Here is a 25,684-nt window from a genome sequence, read left to right as displayed (position 1 = left end):
GCCCTGAGTGTGTGTAACTGCCCTGAGTGTGTGTAACTGCCCTGAGTGTGTGTAACTGCCCTGAGTGTGTGTAACTGCCCTGAGTGTGTGTAACTGCCCTGTGTGTGTGTAACTGCCCTGTGTGTGTGTTACTGCCCTGTGTGTAACTGCCCTGAGTGTGTAACTGCCCCTCCAAAGCAGGACACTCAGCCAGGGCGACACCTCTGAACTCCACATCCCTTCCCACAGGCTCCAATCCCGCTAAGGTGGAACACCTGGGCACAGGTGTGCGCTCACCTGGGTGTAGCACAGGCTCTGTCCAGGTGTGCACTCACCTGGGTGTAGCACAGGCTCTCTGTACAGGTGTGCACAGGTATGTACAGGTGTCTAAGGTGTGCACTCACCTGTGTGTAGCACCAGCTCTCTGTACAGGTGTGTACAGGTGTGCACAGGTGTGCACTCACCTGGGTGTAGCACAAGCTCTGTCCAGGTGTGCACTCACCTGGGTGTAGCACCAGCTCTCTGCCACGGGCCCACTGGACATCTCTGCCGGAGGAGGGGGACTCGGTACCCTTGACATCGCCAGTTTGAAGCCTGAACAGTATCCACAACTCAGCAGAAGAAATTGAGACTTGATCCTCACCCTGGGGGTCCACAAAAAGGGAAAAAAACCCATGAAAACCAAGAACAAACAGATTTGAAAAATGCGGATTTTAAAGAGGTGGATTTTAAAAAGGCTGAGTTAATTTTAAAGCCAACATTTTTAAATGTCCCACAGCCAACCCCACAACCCCAGATTCCCACAGCCAACCCCACAGGGCTCTGCCATGGATCACAACCGGGGAGGGAAATGGGCACTGATGGGATGCCCAGACTGAAGCCTGAACAGCTGATTCCTGCAGTTGATGGCATTTTAAGCTGCACCTCAATCACCTTACACATGGCAAAGAAGTTTGAGGTTTCTAAAGGCAAAATAAAAGCCTGAGCCTGAGAGACACCAGATTATTGAATATCCACTTTTATATCCCAGATCCTTCCCTCCCAGACGGCCTGGACAGGCAGGTGGGAACAGAAACCCTGACGAGGTGCTGCTGGAATTGTGGAATGTCAGCACATCACCCCACTCTGGCTCCAAAGGTTCCCCATTTTAAAGACTTTTCTATGGTTTGGAAAACACTTCCAGCCTGGATTGTCAGAGCTTTCCACAGGTGCTTTATGAGGCAGTTAAACACAGTTCAAAGGAGATGTGCAGCTCCCCGTGAGGCAATCAAACACCTGTCAGGGAGTGACATCACAGGGAACAAACAGGAATATCCATCACTGCCTCGTGCCAGAATTCCCTGAGAGGAAAAACGAGCTGCTGGCCTTGTTTGGGAACAGGGGAAACACGGCAAAAAAATCACAACTATCTCCTGAAAAGCTGCCTTTGCTGCTCCTCCTTCAGATGCTGAATCACTGCTCGGCCCGGCCCAGCAGTCGGGGTGTTTGAGAGGAACCACAGCTGAGCTGGAGGGTTTGTTTGCTCATGAACACTCGATATTCCCCCAGTTCTCACCTCCTCCCAGACAGCTGGTAAATAATCCGGAGCTCACAACTATCTCTGGCCAGAAGGAGCGGCAGAAATATCAACAAAACACCAAATATTATCCTGTGCCCCCTGCGAGCCCACAACAGCCCCGATTTAAACAACAAACACTTCTCCTGGGCACAGTTGGCATTACAGCTAAAACAGAGTCATTCTCACCCCATCCACAACCACTTCCAGAGGAGGACATTTCATCCAAGGACCAGAGCAGCCCTTAGGGAAGCACAGGAAATGTTCCCTTGTCACCTTGTCCTCCCAATTATCTCCTGACTTTACAGCTCAAAACTTCACTCGCTGTTGGAATCCACAGTAAAACCACCCCGGGAGAGCAGAGACTTGACCTCAGAGAGGTGGGGAACATCAGCTCCACAAATAATCCTGAAGAGACCTCGAAATTACCTCACAACGACCTAAGAATTACTTTTGCTAAACAGCCTCATTTTCTACTCCTCGAGGCAAACCAACTCCCCTGTAAGAAACCAGCAGTTCCCCGCAGAAATTTCCAGGGGTATCCACTTTTCAGGGAGTTTTATTCAGCAAACACAACTTGGAGAAGTCTGTAAAGGAAGTAGATTTTTAATTAAGTGTTTCAAAAACGGAGTGGTTGCTCCTCGGACCAGCAAGGCATCAAAGACGACCCAAGAAGAGCAGGGAGAGAGGAGCAGGACAGAGATAATTGGAGCAATAAAACAAGGAAGCACAGGAAAGGAGCATTATCTTCCTGAATTCTTCAAAGCCTTGGAAAGGGCAGTGGAAGGTGGGAATCCATGAAGAACAAGGGGGGAAAGGGCAAGTGAACTGAGAGAGGGCAAAGCGGTGCTGTTAAAGCAGGGGATGCATCAAACAAGTTTTCAGACTGACTGTGCACACTAAACAGCAACCACTCTCCTGCCCGGAATTCCAGGGACATGCAGCATTCCCAGGCCCTGCACCTGCTCTGGGTGAAAGGCAGGTGCCAGTCACTCCCGGGGGCTCAGAGGTTGCCCAAAGCTGCCTAATTATTAACAGGGAGGAGCAGAAGGGGCTGCAGGGAGGGAGCAAACAACCTGTTCCCATCAAACCGGGCTCCAGGTTGGACACCAACACTGGGGAGAGGGGGAAGCGACCCAAGGAAGAGCCAGATCTTGAAGGGAATCCTGGATTACAAAAGGGAAAGGCTGGAAACAAAGAAATGGGGAACAAGAAGTCAATCACCTCCTGGAAAAAACCCAATAAAGGAGTGGCATGAATGGGATTGAACAGATTTGATGGGCCTGAATCAGATAATTTACACCAAAACGGTGGCTGTGAATGAAGGGGGCACAATTCCCAAACCCAGGAGAGGGCACAATTCCCAAACCCAGGAGAGGGCACAATTCCCAAACCCATGAGAGGGCACAATTCCCAAACCCAGGAGAGGGCACAATTCCCAAACCCAGGAGTGGGCACATCCCACCTCCCATGCTCTGAAATGCCCCAAAAGCTCCTCCTTAACCTGTGGGACAGCACAGACATTGCTGAGCTGCAAATGCCATCCCGAGCTCCATCCCCAGCCCTCAGGCCCAGGAGAAGGGACTGGAAACCCCCCCAAGCCCAGCCCAGGGATAACAGGAATGACCTGGCAGCCAAGGAAACGCTGGGGCACAACAATCGGATCCTTCAGAGCAAACCAAACTTGGGGGGCATTTTGGAGCTGCTTTGAGCCACCACTCCTGGTTTCACCATATGCTTCCCTCTTCCTTAACTCTTCCTACTTCCATCTAATCCTCTTGAGATGCTTAAGGCTTAAACCTTCCAAACTGTTCCTCTAATCTTCCTCATAATTTTTTAATGCAGATCATCAGCATGTTAAAAAGAAATGAATCTCTTACTCCTCTTTTTTTTCTCCTTCCCCAGTTCTCCACCCCTTTTCCCTCCTGGCAATGCACTGCTGTTCGTTTGCCTCCTCTCCCAAGGTAAAATGTTATTTAAACTCGCCAGTTTAGGCCTCAGAGAAACCCTCAGCCTGGCAGGAGATCTCGTTTGGGGAAAGAAAGGTTTGTTATTGCCCAGGAAACACTTTTTATTTGAGATTCTCCCTCCCAGGCAGAATCATAACAAGGATTTTACGGCCTGGCTTTGTTGGAGGGTAAATGTTACCTGTCACCTGCCATTTGAGCCATTTTTTAAACCCTAAACCACTGGTACTTTCACAGTCAGGTTTCAAATGGGATTTCTCGTGGATTTGAGGGTGGTAGACCCCCCAAAATGACCTTTAGCCTGGATTTGGTGCTGGCAGCCCCCCAAAAACTGAGGTTCCTCATGGCCTTGGTCCTGGCAGACACCCCAAAATGACCTTCATCGTGGATTTGATGGTGGTAGATCCCCCAAACATGAGGTTCCTCACGGAATTGAGAGCGGTAGATCCCCCAGAATGACATTTTATCCCAGTTTGGGGTGTTGGAGGAGCCCCAGAAATGAGGTTCCTCGTGGTCAGGAGTCTTGGTATCCCCCAAAGCCGTGAAAACCCCTCTTTGCCAGCAAACTCCATCCTGGGGAAAGTTCCCTGCCAGCAGCATTTCCCTCCCTCTGGAGACTGTTCAGCTCCTGTCAGAGAAGCCCCTCACACCCCTCCAATCCCAGCAGGTTCCCAGGGAGTGGGAACAACAGGGACAAAATGCCCAAGTGGTTCCTGTGTAATCAGTGCCAGCCCTGGGATCCCCCTGAGCCTCGATTTCCACGACTTCCCAGCCACACCAACACTGGGAGCCCTCCTGGAACATTTCCCTGCTCATCCTTCTCCGAGTTCCTCAAAACCAGCTCCAGCTGAAACGCAGTTGTTTTCATTATTATTATTATGATTATGGAAATTCAGCTCGGAAATGATCAATTTAGGGATTAAAAAGTGTGGCCAAAACTAGACATCAAACTACTGCTGGATTCTTTCCCTCCTTGCAGCAGCTCCAAAATGGTTGGAAAAACTGTTATAATTTAAATTTACAGACCATGTGATTGTCAAATTGACCACAAGTTAATATTCTTACATCAACATAAAATAAAAATCACACCTGACAAAAATCACTCTGAAAATAATAATGATTATTATTGTAGTAATTCACCTACACCCACATTTAAATATCCCAACTGTTCAAAACTAAGATTGTTGGATTAATAAGACAAAGAGTAAAAAAAAAAAATAAAACACCAATTTTAAATCATACAAGTTATAAATCTTTACTACTGAGTAATACTGGGACTTTTATCCCACTGGCAGCTCACTGGGATCTTACTTTCCAGAAAAAAGAGCCCTGGAGGGTGATTTCCAAACCTTCTGGCCCCAAACACCCCCAGTGACAGAGTGGGAACAGTCACAAGCTGACAAGAAACCCTGAGTAATTTGTCTCTCTCTTAAATGCAGGAAAAACACCATCCCCTGAATTTCATTTACTGCCCAAAAGTGCTTCTAAGAAATGCAGCAAATGTGGTTTTCAAGTACAGCCTGGTGAGGTTGAACAATTCCAGGAGAAAAAGTGGTGGGGAATGAGGGCCCCAATAGAGTCTTCCCCCCGTAAAGCACTATTACAATTGTATACACAATTATGACCTGATTTATGATTTATTGAACAGATTTCTGTAGCAATGTGGGGAAGGACAGTAATTAAAGCTACACTTAAAAAAACACACATATTCTTAAATGATTTCTTCATCTGATTGAGTCCCACAGGCAAATGTTCACCTGTTCAGCTCTGAATCCAGTGTTTTTCTAGACCATTTCCTCTACCATTTTTCTGAGATATCAGTTCTTTTCACAGCCCTGATGGATATATTCACGTTTATGTTCACTTTTGAGGTAGTTTATTGGTAAATACAACAACCTGGGCTTTGTGGGAAGGAGGAAAACACCTCCCCAGCTACACATCCCTGTTTAACCCCCCCAGTCAGTTTGTGACCCTCTCTAAGTCCCCAGGTGTTTCTGGCTAAGGCCATTTTTAAAGTCCACAGTCATAAAAATGAACCTATTCAGGAAATCTGCAACACAGGAAAGCTGAGCTGAGATCTCAACATAAAATTTTCAGCACTGTCCTAACTCAGTGCAGGTAGAAGTCACCAGGATCCCACTGGCTCCCACATCCGAGGCCAAAGCAGCACCTTCCAGGCAGGGACTGGGGGCTGGGATGTTCAGTCCCTCCCCTGACCCCGACTTTCTAACCCTACAGATGTGGTGGACTAGCTCACAGGACACCACGTTCTGCCTGCAGCCAGGATTCCCTACAGCACAAGCAGGAATTCCCAAGGATTTCCCAGGCATTTGCTACAGTTCAGTGTCTTTTCAGCCCTAAAAATGGGGAGGGAAAGAACCCCAAACCAAACCCAAAGTCCCAAATTCCATTTCACCTGTGCTATGTATTTTCTTGAATCCTCAGCTGTGAGACTTCCAGAGTCACTCACTGAATATCCCAATCCACCAGGATCAGCCAGTGCAGCTCCTGGTCCTGCTCAGGACACCCCAAAATCCCCCCCTGTCCCTCAGAGCGTTGTCCAAACCCTCCTGGAGCTCTGGCAGCCTTGGGGCCGTGCCCACTGCCCTGGGGAGCCTGGGCAGTGCCAACCACCCTCTGGGGGAAGAACCTTTCCCAAAATCCATCCTAACCCTCCCCTGGCACAGCTCCAGCCGTTCCCTGGGTCCTGTCCCTGCTCACAGGGCTTCCTGAGCAACTCCCTCCTTCCAAACAACCACCACAGGGACACTTAACAACAGGAAAACAAGAAAAGACCTTCTAACACATTCACAGATCCAGTTTCTGAGCACCAACAGCCTCTCTGCCTCCTCAAGGCACAAACGCTCCAATCCCACCCCAGTCTCCTGCACCATCAGGTGTTCCCAGCCTTGGACACACGTTTTATTTCAGGTCTCTCAAGCACAAAGCACGAGGCAGTTCCCAGCAGCAGCTTATTGACAGAGGCTCAAGGAGCAACACTCAACAAAAGGGCTTTTGGCTGGTTTATTTCTGGGTTTGTTTTGGGTTTTGTTGTATTTCCTCAAAACCCCAGCAGTTGGAGGCTGGGGGAGAATCAGCAAGATCTTACATAATATCCAAGCGTGCAGAGAGCTGAGCTGGGAGGGGAGAGGAGGGATGGGACAGCACCACAGGGGCTGGTTCCAAGTGGGGGGCTCCAAACTCCATCAGTGACACAGCACGAGCTGCTGGCTGTGCAGGAAATCGGGATATTTCCCAGCTTTGGGCCCGATCCTGCAGAAATAACGTCTGGGAAGGGGATGGAGCCGAGGACTCCAAGTTTCCAGGTCCCCAGGGGGGGAATGCTGAGCACAAGGGGTGCCAAGAGCAGAGCTGGTAAGTCCCTCTCGTTGGAGGCTGGATTGGGATCCCAGAGAAACCACCCTGGGAAACAAACCCTGGGCCTGTTCCTAAGGCTGGGTCTGTGCAGAGGCTGCACTGGAGATTAACCCTGAACCTCCCCCCACCCAGAGAGGAATTAATTGTTTTTAAGATTTATCAGCCCTAATCTAATCTAATCTACTGGCAGAACTGGTGCCTCCTCCATGTCAAAATACCAGCAAATTAATATCATTTACACAAGAAACAAAGTGGTTTTTTAAGCACTTCACTGTGCTCTGTGCACTCAGTGATGGTCTCACCCCGTGTCACACTGACCCCTCTTCCACTTCAACCCCCTCCCTGCCCTGGATTTACACCCAAATCCTGGTGGTTTTGGGGAGAAAGCAGTTTTATAACCTCGGTAACTCCATCCAGTAAATCAGGCTGTCAGATTTGAGAGCAGTTTGCATCTGCCAGGCACAGTTTTGTATTACTGTCCTCTGCTGATGCAGTGACAGGATGACACCCTCAATGCACTTCTGTGCTGCCTTGATCTCAATCCCACCCAAAAAGTACCAAAAAGAAAGGGGGGGGGGGGAAATCTATTTTTTTCCCCTCAGGTCACAACAAAACAAGTGACATAACGAAACCAAATAATTCTGGGCAGCTGCTTAAAAAATGTCACTGAAAAAGAAGTCAAGTTGTATGTTTTACTTAACTAATTTTTGGGGATCTTTTTTAATAAGCGAAGAGTTCTATTTTATAAAGCATAAATAAGTTTAATTCTACAGACTTTTACTGGGTTTCACAACGAGCCACCCCAGACACAACCACTAAGAACTCCAAAGGCAAAGGAAAAAAAAAAGGAGGAAATCCCAGAAAAGTGTTTCTTTGCCTTATTGTCAGGACGAACACAAACAAACACATTTGGCAGCGCCGAGTTCCGGGAAATTGACAAGTACCACCACATTCGATTATTTTTCTCCCCCCAAAAAACTGCTGTCAGAACAAGCCAATGCCATTTCCCAGGCAGCCTGGAAAACACTCCTGGAGCGCTGGTTTACCTTTCTAACACCATCAATCACACAGTGCCCGCAGGAAGCGGGGGCTCTGTGCCCCCCGACCCCCCCGGTCCCACATTCCGCCAAGAAAGCGAATTATGTGCCTTTCCACACCGCAGGATGATGCACCATTTCCTTCCAAACACCACCACAGGCCCGAGACCCGGCTGGGAAGCACCAGCCCCCCCCCAGTTCCCACAGGATTTGGGAATGTGCCCCCTCAGCCCCAGCGAGGCCACAGCCTGTCACCCCTCACCCGGCGATGCCGCCCCGGTCCTGCCCCCCACTCGCGTCCCCTCATCACCCAGTCCCGACCAGCCCCTGCCCCTCTCCCCCAGCGCGGGGGTCTCCAAGAATCCCCGCTCCGTGTTTTCCCCCAACTTTTCCCCGCCGCCCCCCCTTCCCTCAGGCCCTGCGCCCCCCCCAACTCCTTCCCCTCCGCTCTCACCTCCGGGCCCTGGGAGAGGCCCCGCCGCCGCTGCGGCGCTGCTGGGAGGCCGGAGGGGCTCCGGGAGCGCTGTGGGGGCAGGAGCGGAGCGAGGGGACGGCCCGCGGACCCCGCAGCCCCCTCAGGAGACCACCACCGGCAGGGGATCACTATTTGGCAGCATGTCCTCCCCAGCCGGTCCCCGCCGAGCGCGACCCGCGGATCACTATTGCGCAGGTGCCCGCAGCAGCTCAGCGCGCATGCGCGGGGAGGGCCGAGGCGGCGAGGGGGGCGGCCCGGCGCTCCCCTCACGGCCGCGCACGCGCAGTGCGCGACTGACGCCAAAGGCCACGCCCACTACCTTTTACAGACGAGCGGCCCCGTCGCGCGAGACATTTCCTTCCCCCCGCGCATGCGCCGCCCTCCTGCGGCGCCGCTGACGGCTCACTTTGTGGCAGGCCCTGCTCCTGCCGTGCCTCCTGCATGGATCACTTTGTGGCAGGCCCTGCTCCTGCCGTGCCTTCTGAATGGATCACTTTGTGGCAGGCCCGGCCCCTCCTCTGCTTCCTTTGATGGATCACTTTGTAGCAGGTGCCTCGCGGCACCGACCTCCCTGCGCCAGTGCGAAGGGAATGGCGTGAGCCGTGTGCCGTGAGCCGTGTGCCCTGTGCCCTGCCCTCACGGCTCTGTGAGGGGGCACCCGGCTGAGGGAATGGCGTGAGCCGTGTGCCGTGTGCCGTGTGCCGTGTGCCCTGTGCCCTGCCCTCACGGCTCTGTGAGGGGGCACCCGACTGAGGGAATGGTGTGAGCATTCCTCACGGCTCCGTGAGGGGGTGTCTGACTGAGGGAATGGCCTGTGCCATTATCCCTTCTCTCATGGCTCCATGAAGGACCAGCTGCCTCAGGGAATGGCCTGTGCCATCGTCCCTTCCCTCCCGGCTCCATGAGGGGTTATCTGACTGAGGGAATGGCCTGTGCCATCGTCCCTTCCCTCCCAGCTCCATGAGGGGGTATCTGACTGAAGGAATGGCCTGTGCCATCGTCCCTTCCCTCCCGGCTCCGTGAGGGGGTATCTGAAGGAATGGCCTGTGCCATCGTCCCTTCCCTCACGGCTCCATGAGGGGTTATCTGACTGAAGGAATGGCCTGTGCCATCGTCCCTTTCCCTCCCAGCTCCATGAGGGGGTATCTGACTGAAGGAATGGCCTGTGCCATCGTCCCTTCCCTCCCGGCTCCATGAGGGGGTGCCTGCCTGAGGGAACACCATCTCCCCTTCCCTCCCGTTTCAGCGAAGGACTCCCTGCCCGAGGGAATGTTGCGCTCTTAAGCAAGGTATTTATATTAACTTTTTGAGAAAGGGATTATGCAGCAAACACCCTCTCTGTCTGCCATGCCGGGGTGTGAACTGAAAGCTTGGGAGAGACCTCAGAGACCTCTGAGCACCTACGAGAGGGTTGGCAAGGAAATGGGGCCAAGCACGTGGCAGGAGGGTGAGAAACAAAAGTAAAAACAAGAAAGATTTAAATTCCAGATGAGAAATTTGTACACCACCACCACAGATGAGAGAGGTTGCCCAGAGAGGCTTTGCAGTCTCTACTGGAGGTATTCAAGGTCTGGTTAAATAAAGCCCTGAGACACCTTCTCCCCTTTCACAGGTGACCCTGCATCAAGTCCCTCCCAACCCTAATTATCCCGTGATCCCGAGATGTCATCCATGTACAGGTCTTCTCTAATTTGTAAAGGTTTTTAACCAGTGAAGCAAAATTTTCATCATTAGTAGTCCTTAATTATTTACACGTTTGTAGAGAAGCTTATCCTTTCTCTCCTGCCAGTTCCAGCCTCAGGGTGAATTAATACAATTACACGCAAATAACCGAATTAACCAGGCTCCACAGTACATCCCACACTTATTTCAATGAGAAGTGCAGAATATTTCAGTCTCATCCCTCATTCTCTCAGATGAAAAACGCTGTTGCCCTCGGCACATCAGCTCCAGGACGCTGGGCTGCCACTCCCGTCCACTGCTGATTCCCAGTATTGCCTGCTTCATTCCCAACGTTTTCTCCAGCGCCCTGGGTTTTCCTGGCAAGCGCCTCATCCAAGTCATGACCAATCCTTGGACCCTGCTTCGTTCCCTCGTTTCACAAACTGCTGCCCACGGTGACAGAACAGCAGGTACTGCTGCATTGTGATGAAGGAATGCCATAAAACTGCCCCTCCTGAGCTATGGGCTTGGCATTAGCATTCCTGTTCTGGCCACACATTTCTCCTAGAGACTTGTTTTCATACCCCTTCCATCACCCCGGGTTTTATGTTCCCACGTAAGCTGTGGATTTTTAGTGATGTGTTTATCCTCTTAGAGCCGAAGTACCAAAGGAAATTACAGCACCAGTTCTAGAGAAAACAAAGAGATTCCCCCTCCCCTCTCAATTCAAGCAGAATCGAGACAGAATAAACAGAAATTCTCCTTTAATTCAGCACTGGCCAAGTGTCACTTAGAGGGGGGTCGACTTCTTTTGGAGCTTATGACGTTCTCCTGATCAAAATTCTCTTGTTCACAGGAAGCAGAAAATTAAATGGGGTACCTGCGAAAATGAAGATGGAACTTCACCTCTCCTCCGTATGTAAAAGTTGTTGGGGGTCAGTTCTGTCCTCCTCAGTGGCAGGGACAAGAGGAATGTGGTCCCTCGCCCTGCCCAGCCCCTGCCCTGGGCTGGTTCAGTTCTGGATAAAGGGCTGGACAATCCCTGAGCCCTGACATCGGGGTGGGATGAGCTGATGGGAGCAGGTGAGAGCACTGAGTTCTCAGGGGCATTTGCTCTGGGTGGGACTCTCACCTGAGCCACGCAGGTGGGTTTTCCCCCTCAGAAGCAGCACTGGGTGCTGATGCCCACCCGGGGTTGGAGGTGCCACCCTTTGCACATCCCAGTTTGATTTCCCTGCGACACTGATTAAACCCGGGGCTGGGGAAGAGTCGTGTGCAAGAATTTTAACCAGCTCCTGCTTCTTAATATTCAACTTCCTCTTTGGTTTTAATTATTTTGTCCCTGCGTTTTCCCTTTCAATTTACTAAAACTCCAGAAATGTAATTAGGGAGAGGCTGAACCCGGAGAAAGCTGCCAGCGTTTCTACATCATGATTAAATGTATCAGCCGTGCCTTCAGTGAGAGGCTGAGAAACAGGAGGCTCATAATTGCCTCCCTGTTATCCAGGAAAGAATCTGCGACACGTAGGGATACAGAGTTATTGAAAATGCAGCACTAATTAAAATCTCATATAGGCTCCCCAGGATTGAGAGGATGAAAACAAGTTATTTCATTATTTCCCGGATTTGCCATCTTTGTTACAAAACCAAACAAACCCTTTCTAAACAAAGCCCATCTCAATCACTGGGGAGACTTAATGAGGCTCTTAGAGATGCAACAGTAACAAACACATCGCAAGGTGCTGATTCCCCTCTCCCGGTACCAGGGAGACCCCCAGAACTCATTTTCTGGCTGTAAAGAGAAGGGAATGTTGTGGCAGAGCCACAAACTGGAACAGAACCATGGCTGGGTTTGAGGGGCCGGTTTGTTTTAAATTGGAGCCATTAAGGATCCTTGATATTCCAGGCTTTTGTGGTTTAATTGTTAAATCACAGCCAGCACGCCAAGTGCTGACAGGGTTGGTGAGGAGAGGGAGAGCTGCTGAGATCCTGGGTGCTCCCAACCGTGGCAGTCGGAGCATCCTCCAGGGAAAGGAGCCTGGTCTGAGCTTTGCTTTTCCAACCCTTTTGCTCCAAATTTAATTTGCAACAGAATGGCAAGTTCTGAGCCAGACACTGAGTGGGGCAGCCCCACGGCCCCTTCCCTGGCAATGGAACCTCCAGTGCTGGGGGGGCAGGAGGGTGACAAATATTGCCCACCCGTGAGAACTTGTACAATGTAGAGGGCTCAGGCAGCTCATTCACACACACAAAACCAAAGCTGGGCAGCTGGCTGCTCCCAGTCTCAAGGCAGAAATCCTGAAGGGTCTAGGAAGGATACAGGAAAGAGGTGGGGTTCACTGAGCTGGGTTTTACCTCAGGTGGGTTTCACTTCCCCGGTGAGGGGCTGGGATGGATTTCCCAGGGAAGCTGGGGCTGCCCCGGCCCTGGAAGTGTCCAAGGCCAGGATGGAGCAACCTGGGATAGCAAAAGGTGTCCCTGCCCGTGGCAGGGGTGGCACTGGACAGGCTTTAAGGTCCCTTTCCACCTGGTCTAAAATTACAGGTACCTCCATTTTTAGGTCCTTTCTGACCCAAACATTCCCTGGAGTGTTCCAGTTCCAGGCTGTGCCTGTGCTCAGAGCTGTCCCAGCCTGGGCACTCCATCCATCAGCTCCTTCCTGCCTGGCATCTGGATCCAGTGGCACCTGTGTCCCTCCAGATATAAAGGATGAACTTGCTCTGGCACAGCCACCACATCCAGCTCTAAATTCAGTACAAATCAGCACTTCCATGAGAAAATTCCTGCTGGTGGTCACAGAATCCCAGAATTACTGGGGTTGGAAAAGCCCTCCAAGATGATCCAGCCCACCCTGTGCCCCATCCCCACCTTGTCCCCCTGCCCAGGGCACTGAGTGCCACGTCCAGGTGCCTTGGGCACCTCCAGGGATGTGACCCCACCACGTCCCTGGGCAGCCCCTGCCAAGGCCTGGCAGCCCTTTCCATGGAGAAATCCCTCCTGGTGCTGGGACAGTGCCCTTTCTCACATCCCAACCCCTCAGAGCTCCTGCTATGCACATTTCTCACCCAAACTCACTCTCCTGACTTCGAAACACCACAAAACAACTCAGTCATTTTTTGCCGTGATTAAAAACTACTTCTCTTTACGAGAAAACAAACATTGCTTAAAAAAACCCATAAATTTGACCTCCTTGAGAAAAAACTCTGACTTGGAGATTTTAATTGCAGGGAATCTGTTCCTTTTTGCTATTTTTACCTGTATTGGAAAAGTATCAAAGCTGATTTTTTTTTTTAGGAGAGGAAATTATACTTTAAAATGCACAATTGTGAGGAAGTGACTCCCCAACGTCTTTGAGTTGGTGCTTTGTTTCTCCCCCTCAGAAGCATCTCCTGCCTTCCCCGATGAGCCTGCTCTTGTTTTTTAGGCTGCTTTGCTTCAGGATGCTTTTGATCCTGCCTTCATTAAAACCTCATCCTGCTGCTCCCCACCAGCCCTAACGGGCTGTGAAATTATTTCCCTTTCTCCGAGGAAGTTGTTAACTCTGGGAGCACCTGCAGGGTGGGGGAGCTCGGAGTGTTGTCAGAAATGCCCAGATTTACCCAAGATCTATCCCAGCCAGCCTTTCCCCCACAGCAGGAATCAGCTCCTCAGTGTGATCCCAGCGATCTCCCCGGCTGGAGGGGTGGGAATGGGCTGAGGGTGCTGATAATTGGACAAAAGACTTGGAAGCTGAGGGTGAGATTCACTCTGCAGAACAGAACAGGGGAGTCTGAACGACCATAAAGGGCTCAAGCAGCTGAAAACAAAACAAAACTAAACCAAAAAAGGGGGGGGGGAGAAGTACAAGCAGCAAATAAAAAATAGGGACCAGTGAAGTGATTTGGTAAAGGGAGACCCTGAAAATCTGGACCTTCAGGGTCCTTGACAACAGTCAAGGAAAAGGGTTTTTAAGGTATCCACAAACTAAGAATTTTTCACCCCCTCAGCTCTGGGATTCAAAACTAAACCACAGTTTATTATTTCTTATTTCCTGCTGGTGGGAGACAGGAGAGCTCCCTAAATCTGTGCTTTCCACACTTAAATGTTACTATTCATTATTGCACTCAAATATTAACAACTAAAGGTTAATATTGACTGTCAGTTTGTATTTTCTTGTACAAATTCTAGCACATATTGTGACTTAACTATTGCTGCTCCACAACATCCCAGTTCCAGCATTTCCAGGGCTGCTCTTCCCACTGGGCTGTGCCCACCCTTCCTGTGAGGGGGTGTTTATAGATGATGAGAGGCTGCATCCTCCCCGGGTTCCTGGGATTTATGGAACTCACACTTCCCTAAAACACTGACTGGCTGCAGGAACAATTAATTCCATCCCAGGTGTTTGTTCAGTTATCAGGTGACAGAGTCCTGCTGCTGGGGAACATCAGTGGAGTGAGTCCACCCAGTGACCTGAAGTGACAACGTGAGTCACCTCAGAGAGACAGAGGGGGAAAGACACCTTAGAATTTATCAAACCAGAGAAAACAAAGCTTTTGTTAAAACTGTGCACATTTGAGGGGCAAAGGAGTCCTGTGGGGCAGCAGAGCTGGGACAGATGGGCCCTGGGTGGCCCCTGCTCCTGTTCCAGCTGCAGGAACTCACTGGGGGCTCCAAACAAACCACTTCTTTCCAACAAACTCGCCCAGATTTCTGTTGTAGAGGGGAGATCACAACATTTGACTAAAGGTGGGGTCCCTCCTGCAGAAAAGCAAATCACCGAGTCCAGGGACCATCATGGAAACCTTTCCCTGCTGTCCCCAAAGTCATGGACCCTCAGGGTTGGCAACTCGTTGACTTCAAAGGAATGATGACAATTCCTTGTCCATCTCCACTGCTGTGACCAGAAAATTACCAACTCATGGACTTCAAAGGAATAATGAGAATTCCTTGTCCACCCTTCCCATCCTGTGACCAAAAAATTACCAACTCATGGATTTCAAAGGAATAAGGACAATTCCTTGCCCACCTTTCCCATCCTGTGACCAGAAGATCATCCCTTCCACAGTCACTGCCACCTCTACAAACCCCCACCTCCCATCCCAGCTCCTCTGTGCTCTGAACACTGGGGCTTGTTTTGAACCACCTGCTGACAGAGCTGGAGATAAACCCGAGGCAGAGGAAAGGAAAAGGGACGTGGTGCCAAGTTTTCCCCCCCGTGGATCCACATCTGGGCTCTGAGCCCAAACCTGCCCCTCCTCAGCTGCTCCACCAGGAGCTCCTCCTGCAGGGCCAGCACAGCCGGGAGAATCTGCCTGTTCTGTCCCTGCCTGGCTCCTCTCACCTCCCCAGAGCCACAGGAGCTGACAGGGCTCCTGGGAGAATCCTGCCAGGAATGTTTCCAGCCAGGCAGTGGGGCTGTGGGCAGGGAACCAGCAGTTGGAGTGCTGGGGGATTCTCCCACAGCCCCAAACCACCCGGCCCTGCTGGTGGCCAGAAAGGGCTGAACGGAGCAAACAAGGAGGAAAACCCGAATTTCCCCCTTGGTTTTGCTGCTCCCAACGACTCCAGCAGTGGAGTCACAAAAGGAATTAAAGAGGAGCTGCTGCTTTGTTGCTTTTCCTCCCGGTGTTCCTCGGGAATGGCTGAAATGAGAGTTCCCCCTGCTGGACACTGCCCGTCCCGAGCGGGCTGTGGAGCCGGGGGGAAGCAGGAGAGAGGGAAAGGGAATCTGCAGAACTTCACGGTTTGTGCTTGCAGGGCTTTGTCTGAGGCCCTTCCCAAACTCACCTCCCTCCTCTGCCACCTCTGCTGGGGCAGGAGCAAAGCAACACCTCGGCCACTTCCTTCTTGGAATAAGCAAAGCAGGACTTGGCAGCAGGAGTTAAAGATCCCTCTGCCCAGCCTGGATTGCTGCAGGATCTGAACTCCAGTGTCAACACTTGGGCCATTACTCATCTCTTGAGGGCAGAAAGTGCTTCCTGACACTTCACCCAAACTGCAGCTTCCGCCTCTGAAGGACACTGGAGCTGTTTATGGAATGAAACGGAGCCAAGGAACTATCAAACACAATTATCCCCCTGCAGAAGGGCCTCCCCCAACACGGGAGGGGTGGGGAAAACAGGGAGGGAGAGGGAGAGACTTCCAGGAGCAGCTCAGGGAAGAGATCAAGGTCCCATCTGGAGGGACGAGAGGCCAAAGCCCCGAACAGATGGAGAGCAAGAGGCAGCTGCAGGAACAGCCTTTCATGTGCAAAGTTTGCCCCTTGGAGAATCCCACTCTGGAGCATCACTGGATAACAACTCCTCCCCTCCGGAGCAGGGATGCTGTTCATTAACCAGGGCCCAATTAAGCAGGGCCCTGTAATTAACTGTTGTCCCCTCAGCTGGGCAGGTCTGGCAGCAGAAGGTCCTGGCTGGGGGGGGAAAAAATGAATTTGGGCCCCCTGGTTAAACAGGTTCCCTGGGAAGCACCAGGAATTCCAGTGTGGAAGGGCTGGGATGAAGGACATCGGGATCTCCCAATGGATGAACGTCCCACCGGCTGCTCCAACTCCCTCATGGAAAACCACACGGCCAGGGGGGCTTTTCTCCAGCCTTTAATCCAGGGATCACTCCAGGCCACGCCAAAGAGCTCACGGAATTCTGGGCTGAGCCCCAAACCAACCGGAATCAAAAGTTCGGGAAGAGTGGCCATTGGCTGTTTTTCTTTAATAAAGATATGAAGGATTTGTGGGTTTTGTCCTGTTAAGGCAAGAATTTCCTGCTGCTGCTCAGCTCCGATTACAGAAAACCAACGGGAAAAAAAAGCTCAATTACGCTCCAAATTAAAGTGTTACATCTGTAGGACAATTCAGAATCAAAAAACTGAAACAAACCAACAAAAGATTCCACACAGTCTCCTCCTGATTCCCTCTCCTGAGTCCAGTTGAACAGATCTTGAGGTACAAGACAATAAATTAAAAGTTCATTCCGTCTGCGGGGATCAACCAACCGACCAACCAACCTCAGTGCGACGTTTTCTTCACTCCCTTCCCGAATTTGGCATCGAGGCCGAGCCCTGCAAAGACACAAAACGAGCCACGTGCACCGAAAAATGCTTTGTGTTCCTCCAACAAGGAATTTGGGGGAAAAGAAGCAGCCTGAGAGCCCCCAAACTGAGGGTGTTTGGGCACCCCCGGGGTGGGGGACACGCCGAAGGGCACTGGGAGCACGTGGGGCCACTCGAGGCCTGGGGGGTAACACAGGGAGCCTGACAGAGGGAGCTCAGGGATCTGCTTCCCAGACTTACCCAGGAACACCAGGATCGTCCCCACCCACTGCATGGGGCTGATGGGGTTGGCAAACAGGACGACCGAGGCCAGGATGGTGAAGAACTTGCGGGTGGTGGTGACGATGGAGCAGGTGAGGGGCCCGAAGTACACCACGGTCATGAAGATAAAAGTCTGGGGGCAGCAAACAGGGGCTGTTTGTCCCCAGCCCCAGGAACAGGACACCAGGGATGGTGTTTTCAGGGAAAAGCCGAAGGATCTTCTCTCAAATCCCGACTGTTTGCACCTGAACTCAAATCGGTTTTACAGAATCCCGGGATGGTTTGGGTTGGAGATGATCCAGTTCCACCCCATCCCATGGGCTGTGCGGGGTCCAGGCACCCCCCAGGGCAGCACAGGGTGGTCCAGCCTCACTCCAAGAGCCAGCCCAGGATGTGGGGAGCAGGGCAGGAGCACTCACCTGCCCCAGGGCGCTGGTGAGGCCGAACAGGAGGATGTTGGAGATGATGCTGGGATAACGTTCCGTGAAACTCAGGAACTCCCAGAGCTCCCCAGTGAACAGGATCCCTGGAAGACACACCAAGATGGAAAACCCTGAACTTGGGGGCCCAAAATGGCACGTGGTGCAATTTCAGTCTGTGCTCAGAGCCCCGAGGGGAGCTACGGAAGGCAGGGAGTAAATTCCAAAGTGGAAAACAACAGGAGAAAAAGCAATCACCTCCCTGGTTAATTAATGAAAGGAGCAATCGTTAACTACAGATCAAATTCCAACAACACAGCGACTAATTAGAAGGGCTGCAGCCTGATCATCAAATCACGGAATGGGTTGGGCTGGGAGAGACCTTAAACTCATCCAGTTCCACCCCGTGCCACAGGCAGGGACACCTTCCACAGGCAGGGACACCTTCCACTATCCCAGGTCGTCCCAAGCCCTTTCCAGCCTGGCTGGGGCTCTGGTGGGCACTGGCAGAGCTGCACTGAGCAACCCCTCCTTTCACACACAGACCAACAAAAACCCCCAACCCAAAGCACAAGGGGTTTTTCCCCAAAAAGGCCTGTTTTTGGAGCTCAGGGTGAGGGTTAGCCTGGGCTGGGGCTGTGCCCTGGGCAGGGGGTCCTTACCCGCCCCCAGGAACAGGGTGGACCAGAGGTTGACGTTGAGCATCATGTGGTTGGAGCCAGTCTGGTAGTGAGCCCTCATGTGGTCCTGGGACACCCCCGTGAGCCCGTCCAGGGTCAGCGACAGCAGCTGGGCAGGGAGACAAAACCTCCCCTGGTTGGTCCTTCCCACAGGGAAAACCTCATTGTCCCCCTTTTCCACGGCAGCTCCCGAGCAGGAACTGATGGAAAAGGAGTTTGGTGCCTCAACACCTGAGCTGGGGGGACAGGCACGGACCCCCAGCACAGCTCAGAGCCCCCTCACACCCCCCTGCCTTCCTGAGGCACAGGGAGCTGGGAATCACACCTGAATTCCGGGATTTGGGACAGGGGAGCTGGGAATCACACCTGTGTTCTGGGATTTGGGACAGGGGAGCTGGGAATCACACCTGAGTTCTGTATTTAGCACACAGGTCCAGGTGAGCTGCACACCTGAGGCCTGGGTTTGGCTCCCTGGGGCACAGGTGAGCTGTAACCCCCCCGAGGTCCCTCCCTGCCCTCCCCCAGCACTCACCAGCAGCAGTTCCCCGTAGCCAAAGACGTGGTCGTCACCCCCGGCCCCCTTTTTGGGCTTGTACAGGAACAGGGCCACGCCCGCCACGATGAGCAGCACGCACAGGTACTTGGCTGGGGGGTACTTCTTCCTCAGCAGGGTCACCCCTAAGAGCATCACTGCACACAAGGGACGTCACAACCCGCTCCTAAAACCCCTCACGGCGTTAAACCCCCGGAAAAGCCACTCCTGGAAGAGTCACTGCACAGAAGGGACGTCAAAAACTGCTCCTGAAACCCCTCATGGGGGTTAAATCCCCAAAAACGTCCCTCCTAAAGCCGTAACTGCAGAGAAGGGACGTCCCAAACTGGTCCCAAAGCCCCTCCTGGGAGTTAAACCCGGCCCAGCAGAGCAGCACAGGGACAGAGGGGGAGATGGATCTGCCAGGGAGAAATCCCCTCAAACACACAGGAAACAGGGAATGTGCTCACCTGGAATGGGCTTACAGGACTTGCCCAGGACCTGGAAAGGAAAGACAAGGACTGACTATCCCCATCCCATCACCTGGGGTGGGAGAGAGCCTGGGGTGGGGATTTGAGGGGTCTCACCTGTGTGGGGTGGGGATTTGAGGGGTCTCACCTGTGTGGGGTGGGGATTTGAGGGGTCTCACCTGTGTGGGGTAGCTGACGAACTGCAGGGCCGAGTTGCTGGACACCATGGCCCCCAGGTAGGACAGGGAACAGGCGCCGTAGAGCCACCCCCGCGTGCGATCCACCCGCGCCCCATCCACGAGCCGGATCACTGGGAACACACGGACACCTCAGCGGGATGGGGCACCCCCGGGTCCCCCCGGGCCGGGCAGGGACACGGGAGAGCACCCCCGGGAAGGGCCGGGACACTCACGGAGCTTGGCGAAGGCGGCGTTGATGACGCACTGGATGAACACGAGGGTCAGCGCGAACCTGAACTTCTCCTGCTGAGCCCCCTCCCCGTAACGGCCCCGAGTGCTGGGGGGGACGGACAGTGAGACACACGGACAGACAGGGGACAGCGGGACAGAGGGACAGGCAGAGCAGGGACAGCGAGATGGAGAGGGGACAGGGAGGGGACAGTGGGGCAGACAGAGCGAGGACAGAGCAGGGACAGACAGTGGGACAGACAGAGCAGGGACAGAACAGGGACAGACAGCGGGACAGGGAGGGGACAGAGCAGGGACAGACAGCGGGACAGGGAGGGGACAGAGCAGGGACAGACAGCGGGACAGGGAGGGGACAGCGGGACAGACAGAGCAGGGACAGCGGCGGCTCCATCCCGGGGCAGCTCCCGGTGACACGGGAGACTCCGCGCGGGACCCGCCCGGGGGTGCCCCGGCTGTCCCCCCGCGTCCTCCCCCGTCCCGTCCCGTGTCACCCCCGCGCAGGGTGTCCCCCCGCCCCACGTGCCTCCTCCATTCCCGGGGCCCCTCCGGTCCTGTGTGTGACCCCGGCCCCTTGGCCCTCCCAGTCCCGTGTCCCATCCCGGTGTGTCCCCATCCCGTGTATCCCATCCCGTGTATCCCATCCCGTGTATCCCATCCCGTGTCCCGTCCCATGTTCCTCCCCATCCCGTGTATCCCATCCCGTGTCCCATCCCGGTGCCCCCCGTCCCGCGCCCCCGCCGTGCCGCACATGCTCTCCTGCAGGATGCCGTAGCAGAAGTAGCAGGCGAACACGCCGAGGCAGCAGAGGGGCAGGCGGAGGCGCTCGGGGATCGCGGGGGTCGCTCCCATGTCGGGCTCCGGCAGCTCCAGCGCCACATCCCGGCCGGCCCCGGGCGGCCTCATCGCCCCGCGCCCGCGCCGGGCGCCCTCCGCGCTGCCGGACCCGCCGCGGGCCCCGCGCGGGGGCCGAGAGCGGCAAAACCCGCCGGGACCGCTCGGGGGCTCCCCGTCGAGGCCTCCCGACCCTGCCCCGGGGCGGCGGCGGCCGCGGAGCCCCCGCAGAGCCCCCGCGGAGCCCCCCCCGGGACAGGCACCGTGCGGGGCAGCCCCGCGCTCAGGGGGCCTCGGGGCGGCGCGGCGCGCGCGGAGACGCCACGGGATGTGGAGCGCGGCGATTGGCTGAGGGGAGGGGGCGGAGCCGAGGGGAGGGTGGAGATTGGTGGGAAGCGCCGGGGAGGCCACGCCCACCACTCCGGGTTTGCCGCGCAGGTCCTAAAGCCCGGACACGGGAACGGACCGGCCGGGGCCGCGGAGCCGGGGGAGCCCCTGCACCCCCCGGGAGCCCCAGAATCCTCTCGATGGGCCCCAACATCCTCCAGGAGAGTCCCAGCGCCCTCCCAGTGACCCCAGAACCCTCCAGGGGAGCCCCAACCTCCTCCTCATAAAGCTCAGCACCCTCCCAGTGCCCCCCAGCGCCCTCCCAGTGTTCCCAGCCCTCTCCCAGTGCCCCCCAGCCCAGCCCAGGCTGTCCCTGCCCTCACCACCTGCCCCCAAACCCCATCCCTTAAATCCCAGAGAAGTCCTTTGGATGCCTGAAGTGTTTATTTTGTTTCCTTGGCACCGACATTCCCAGCATTTGCAAAAAATAACCCCCCAAAACCCCCCCTGTGACCACCAGGCAGGAGCTGCAGGGGGAAGGTTCCTCTTCACAGGATGTAAAACATAAACCTCAAATGGCTGCAAAAATAAGTGTCTTTGGAAGAAAATAAAGAGTTTCTACACCAGGTACGAGAAAAGCAGCGGCTCCAAAACATCCCAGAGCCCCTGGAACAGGACACAGCTCCCAGCTCCTGCTGGGAAGAGGCTCCACAGTCCCTGCTCTGTGTGAGGGAACTCCAAAGGCATCACATCACAGGGTGGAGCTGCTGGATGCGGCTCCTCATCCTGCAGAGTCCAGCCCTGGGGAGGCCGAGGGTCTTGGATCCCCCTGGATGAGGCCAAAGGTCCTGGATCCCCCTGGATAAGGCTGAGGGTCCCAGACCTCTCCTGGACAAGGCTGAGGGTCCCAGATCCCTCTGGATAAGGCCAAGGGTTCTGGAATCCCCTCAAATGGGGCTGAGGGTCCCAGGACCCCCCTGGATAAGGCCAAGAGTCCTGGATCCCTCTGGATGAGGCTGAGGGTCCTGGACCTCCCTCCACCCCCAGCCCCATCCGGGCTCTCGGCTCAGGAAGTTTCTTTGGGAAGCAGCAGGATCTGTGTGTGCTGCCAGATCCCACTTCCAGGCCCTCTCCCCGCAGCACCAGGCTCCTGGAAGGGCAGGGAGAGCAGCTCAAGGTCACCCTCAGCCACACAAAGTCCAGGAGATCCATGGAGGCTCCAGGTTTGGAGCAGGGAAGGGGAGGCACAGCCAGGAATCTGCTGCTCTCCCGCCCTCCCTGAGGGACCGGAGCTGTGCAGGGACACAATTCCAGCCTGGCACTTCCAAGGGTGGCTCCAGCCCCTTCTCCCCAGTCCCAGCAGGGACAGGAGGTGCTGGGAAGCCCCACCTGAGTCTTCCCAGCTCCCCCTCATTCCCAGAGGAGCAGGGATTTGCCTCTGCTCTTTCCACAGGGAACAAGGACAATCCAACCTGGGAAAGTGCTTTGGATTGGGGAGGCTCCAGGAACGAGCCCCCGGCAGTGAGGGATCCACAGCACATTGTCCTTCCCAGTCTCTGCCATCCTGGGGGGAATTCCGCCCCAATTCCCGATCCCAGGGCTGCCACATCCCACCTCCAAGGCACTGAGGAGCCGGAGGTGCCGGTGCCGCCCTTCCCAAGGGATTCACACCACGAGGGAGCTCTGGAACACGACGCCCTCCTCGGCCTGGCCGCGCTTCCAGGGCTCGCAATTCCGGGCGGGAGCCGGGGGGGCCGGGGGGGGCTGGCAGGAGGGGAAGGGGCCCGTGCCAGGGCCGGGGGGAGCCGGGAAGCCCCGGAAGAGGAATCCCACATTCGGGAAGAGCGGCTGCACCAGGCGAACGGGGCAGAAGGCGGAGCCCGAGGGGGTGAAGTGAACCTTGTTCTTGTCCGGGCAGGAAGGCTGGAAAGGCTGGGATGGGCTGGAGCAGCTGAGGGGACACAGAGGGCACGGATTAGGGACAGCAATTCCCAAGGGAAAGGCTCAGCAGGCACAGGGAGAACAGGGGATGTGCCAAGAGCAGCTGCTGCTGGGAGCGGGTACCCAGGGGCTGCTGGCCTTGAATCCCACTGATCTGTGGGAGACCCCACTGATTTATAGGAGATCCCACCGATCTTCAGGAGATCCCATTGATTGATTTAGGGGAGAACCATCTCCCCCTCGAGAGGCCTGGGAAGTGCAGGGAATCCTGGGATTCTCCCAGCACTCCTCCCTCCAGCTCTGGTCCCCAGGCCCCAGCAGCCTTTTCCCCCATCCCTGCTTTCCCAGGAGCCTCAGGTGCCCCTGCCCAGCATCCCATGGGATCATCCAGCACTTTTCCAAGGGCTCCCCACACTCACAGGGTCTCCTCGAAGGCTCGGACTCTCTCGCAGCCCTCGGGAGGCTCCCGCTTGAACACGTAGCTGTGGTTGGGACGAGGGGAGGAGGCAAAGGCCAGCACTGGAGAAGGGCTGCTCCCCTCTGGGAGGGAAGGGAAAGAGGATTTGGAATAGTTTTCCAAAGAGGAATCCAACAGGGAACATGTTCTTTCAGACCCCCCCAGGGCTGCAGGTTATGGAATGTTCAGGTGGAGAAGAGGCTGAGCTCTGCTCCCTGGAGCAGGGACATGAGCCAGGGAATGACTGGAGCTTTGTCAGGGGAGGGTTAGGATGGATATTATGGATTTTGGGAAAGGTTCTTCCCCCAGAGGGTGGTGGGCACTGACCAGGCTCCCCAGGGCAGTGGGCACGGCCCCGAGGCTGCCAGAGCTCCAGGAGGGTTTGGACAACGCTCTGAAGGAGAGGGGGGAATTTTGGGGTGTCCCGGGCAGGGCCAGGGGTTGGGCTGGATGATCCCTGTGGGTCCCTCCCAGCTCAGGATATTCCCAAAGCCACATCCCAGCTCACAGCCTGGAAAGCACCCCCATGGAGGAGGGGAAACTCCTGGAGCTGTAACTCCAAATTCCCAGGACTGTCTCCCACCTTAGCTCCACTTCCAGCCCATCCCACAGCCAGGGAGGAGCAGCCCAGGAGCTCTGACCCCCCTCAGTGTCCCCCAGATTTCCCAGCCCTTTTCCATGCTCACCTTTCTCCTTTGGCTCCGGCTGTGCCTCCGAGGGCCTTCCCGGGCTCTGCAGGGATGGGGAGGGGGACAGGGAGAGGCTGTTCCAGCTGCCACTTCCCGGCTCCAGGGCCAGGGGGGTGTCCAGGGGGGTGTCCAGGGGGTCTGGCTGGGCGGGCGCCGGCGCCCTGTGCCCGTCTGGGACATCCAGGATCTGGGAGGGAGCAAAGGATTAGAGGAGCAGGAAACCCCCTGGCACCTGGGAGAGCTTTGACCTGCAGGGCAGGAACTCTGGATCCTTATGGATCCCTTCCAACTTAGGAGATTCTGTGATTCCATGATAAACCTGGACATGGGGACTTGTCCCCAGGGCCGAGAAACAGAACCAGGCAGAGCTTTAGGAGGGAAGGGTTTCCAGGAGAAGATTCCAGACAGTCCGTGACCTTCACTCACCCTCAGCAGCTCCTCATCTCCCTGTTCCCTCACAAACACCTCCTCCAGCTCCTGGTTCAGCCCTTCCAGGCTCCTGTGCAGGCAGGGGCTGAGCCTCAGGACGGGACATGGAGAAGGGAAGCCCGAGGGAGAGTCCTGCAAGAGTCGGGAATGCCGGGAGTCAGAGCTGGATCTGCACACCCTCAGCTCCCAGGGCTCAGCCAGAGCCCCCCGGGCTGGGGAACACTGACAGGAGAGTCCTGTGAACTCCCTGAGTGCTGAGGAAATCCTGGGAATGTGCTGGAGAGGAGGAGAAATCCTCCTGAGGAAAGCACAGCCCAGGAGGTTTGGGGCCCTTCCCAGGGGGGTTTTGCTCTGCCCCTCACTGGGATGGGGGGACAGGGAGCAGGGGGGGTGTGGATGTACCTGGAGTGATCCACGGAGCGTGTGATCCCCTGGGAATGGGCAGCTCTTCTCCCTCTCCTTCCCATTCCTGCCGCTGAGCTTCGTGCGCTGGAGCTGCTGCTTCAGCTTGGCAATCTGGGACACTCGGGATCAGTGTGGGAGCAGGAGACCAGGGACAACAGCCCCAACAACACCCCCAAACAACAGCTCCCAAAACACCCCCCCAAACAACACCTTCCCCAAACCAACCCCCCCAAACCAACACCTCTCCAAACCCATCCTCCTCCTCCTCCTCGGCCCCTTTGGCAGTGCCAGAGCAGACACAATCCCAGGAGCAGCAGCTCCAAGGATGGGCCTGGAGTCCTCCCAAGGCCTCATCCCCCTGTGCTGCTGCAGCGTGGGCAGAGCTGTTCCATGGTGGATCCGGGTTATCCTCCACCCAGAGTGAGGATTCCCTGCTGGACCCACTCCCAGCACCCTGAGCTGCCCCAGAGGGAAACCACAAATCCCCCTGCACCTGGATCCCGGGGTCAGGGCTGGGACAAGGGCTGAGGGCTCGTTCCCAAAGCTCTCCTGGCTCCCTCCCTCCCTCCCAGCCCGGGGTCTCCGTTACCTCCCGCCGGTGCTCGGAGCCGCCCCTGGCACTGCCCGGCCCTGCCGCCGCCTCGGGCCACGACTGCGGGGTCTGGGGCGAGAAACAGGGCTGAGGACACTCACAGGGCTGAGGACACTCACAGGGCTGAGGACACTCACAGGGCTG

General features: G+C 55.2%; 2 protein-coding genes and 1 long non-coding RNA gene across 3 annotated transcripts; 1 reads left to right on the top strand and 2 right to left on the bottom strand.

The window, feature by feature from the left end:
* Positions 1-8,979: 8,979 nt before the first annotated feature.
* Positions 8,980-12,912, top strand: LOC108508354. The gene is made up of 3 exons (XR_001878380.1): positions 8,980-9,680; positions 10,308-10,523; positions 10,910-12,912. It is a non-coding gene; the product is annotated as an uncharacterized LOC108508354 (long non-coding RNA).
* Positions 12,913-16,722: 3,810 nt separating this feature from the next.
* SLC35B1 (solute carrier family 35 member B1) lies at positions 16,723-20,772 on the bottom strand. The gene is made up of 9 exons (XM_017837116.1): positions 20,618-20,772; positions 19,854-19,957; positions 19,621-19,751; positions 19,442-19,472; positions 18,972-19,129; positions 18,422-18,548; positions 17,760-17,866; positions 17,320-17,473; positions 16,723-17,088 (listed from the first exon to the last, which is right to left on the bottom strand). Exons 1-9 carry the CDS (start codon positions 20,770-20,772, stop codon positions 17,036-17,038), a joined length of 1,020 nt encoding a protein of 339 aa, XP_017692605.1. The 3' UTR covers positions 16,723-17,035.
* A 684-nt stretch (positions 20,773-21,456) lies between these two features.
* On the bottom strand, positions 21,457-25,681 carry FAM117A (family with sequence similarity 117 member A; the record flags this gene model as incomplete). Its single annotated transcript, XM_017837082.1, has 6 exons — positions 21,457-22,978; positions 23,388-23,508; positions 24,112-24,301; positions 24,541-24,675; positions 24,946-25,059; positions 25,538-25,681. Coding segments are annotated over 6 exons (990 nt in total), but the record flags the coding sequence as incomplete, so codon positions are not given.
* Positions 25,682-25,684: the final 3 nt, after the last annotated feature.

This window comes from Lepidothrix coronata, unplaced genomic scaffold (genome assembly GCF_001604755.1).
Source record: "Lepidothrix coronata isolate B3197 unplaced genomic scaffold, Lepidothrix_coronata-1.0 Scaffold291, whole genome shotgun sequence".
Lineage (NCBI taxonomy): Eukaryota > Metazoa > Chordata > Aves > Passeriformes > Pipridae > Lepidothrix > Lepidothrix coronata.
The sequence above is the reverse complement of the archived record's forward strand: the minus strand, read 5'-3'. Positions and strand labels throughout refer to the sequence as shown.

Coding starts and splice junctions, on each gene's coding strand:
- SLC35B1 (XM_017837116.1), bottom strand. CDS start 20,772: ATGAGGCCGCCCGGGGCCGGCCGGGATGTGGCGCTGGAGCTGCCGGAG. Junction 19,752..19,853: donor CGCCGCCTTCGCCAAGCTCC/GTGAGTGTCCCG, acceptor GTGTGTTCCCAG/TGATCCGGCTCGTGGATGGG. Junction 17,474..17,759: donor TCACCAGCGCCCTGGGGCAG/GTGAGTGCTCCT, acceptor TGCTGCCCCCAG/ACTTTTATCTTCATGACCGT.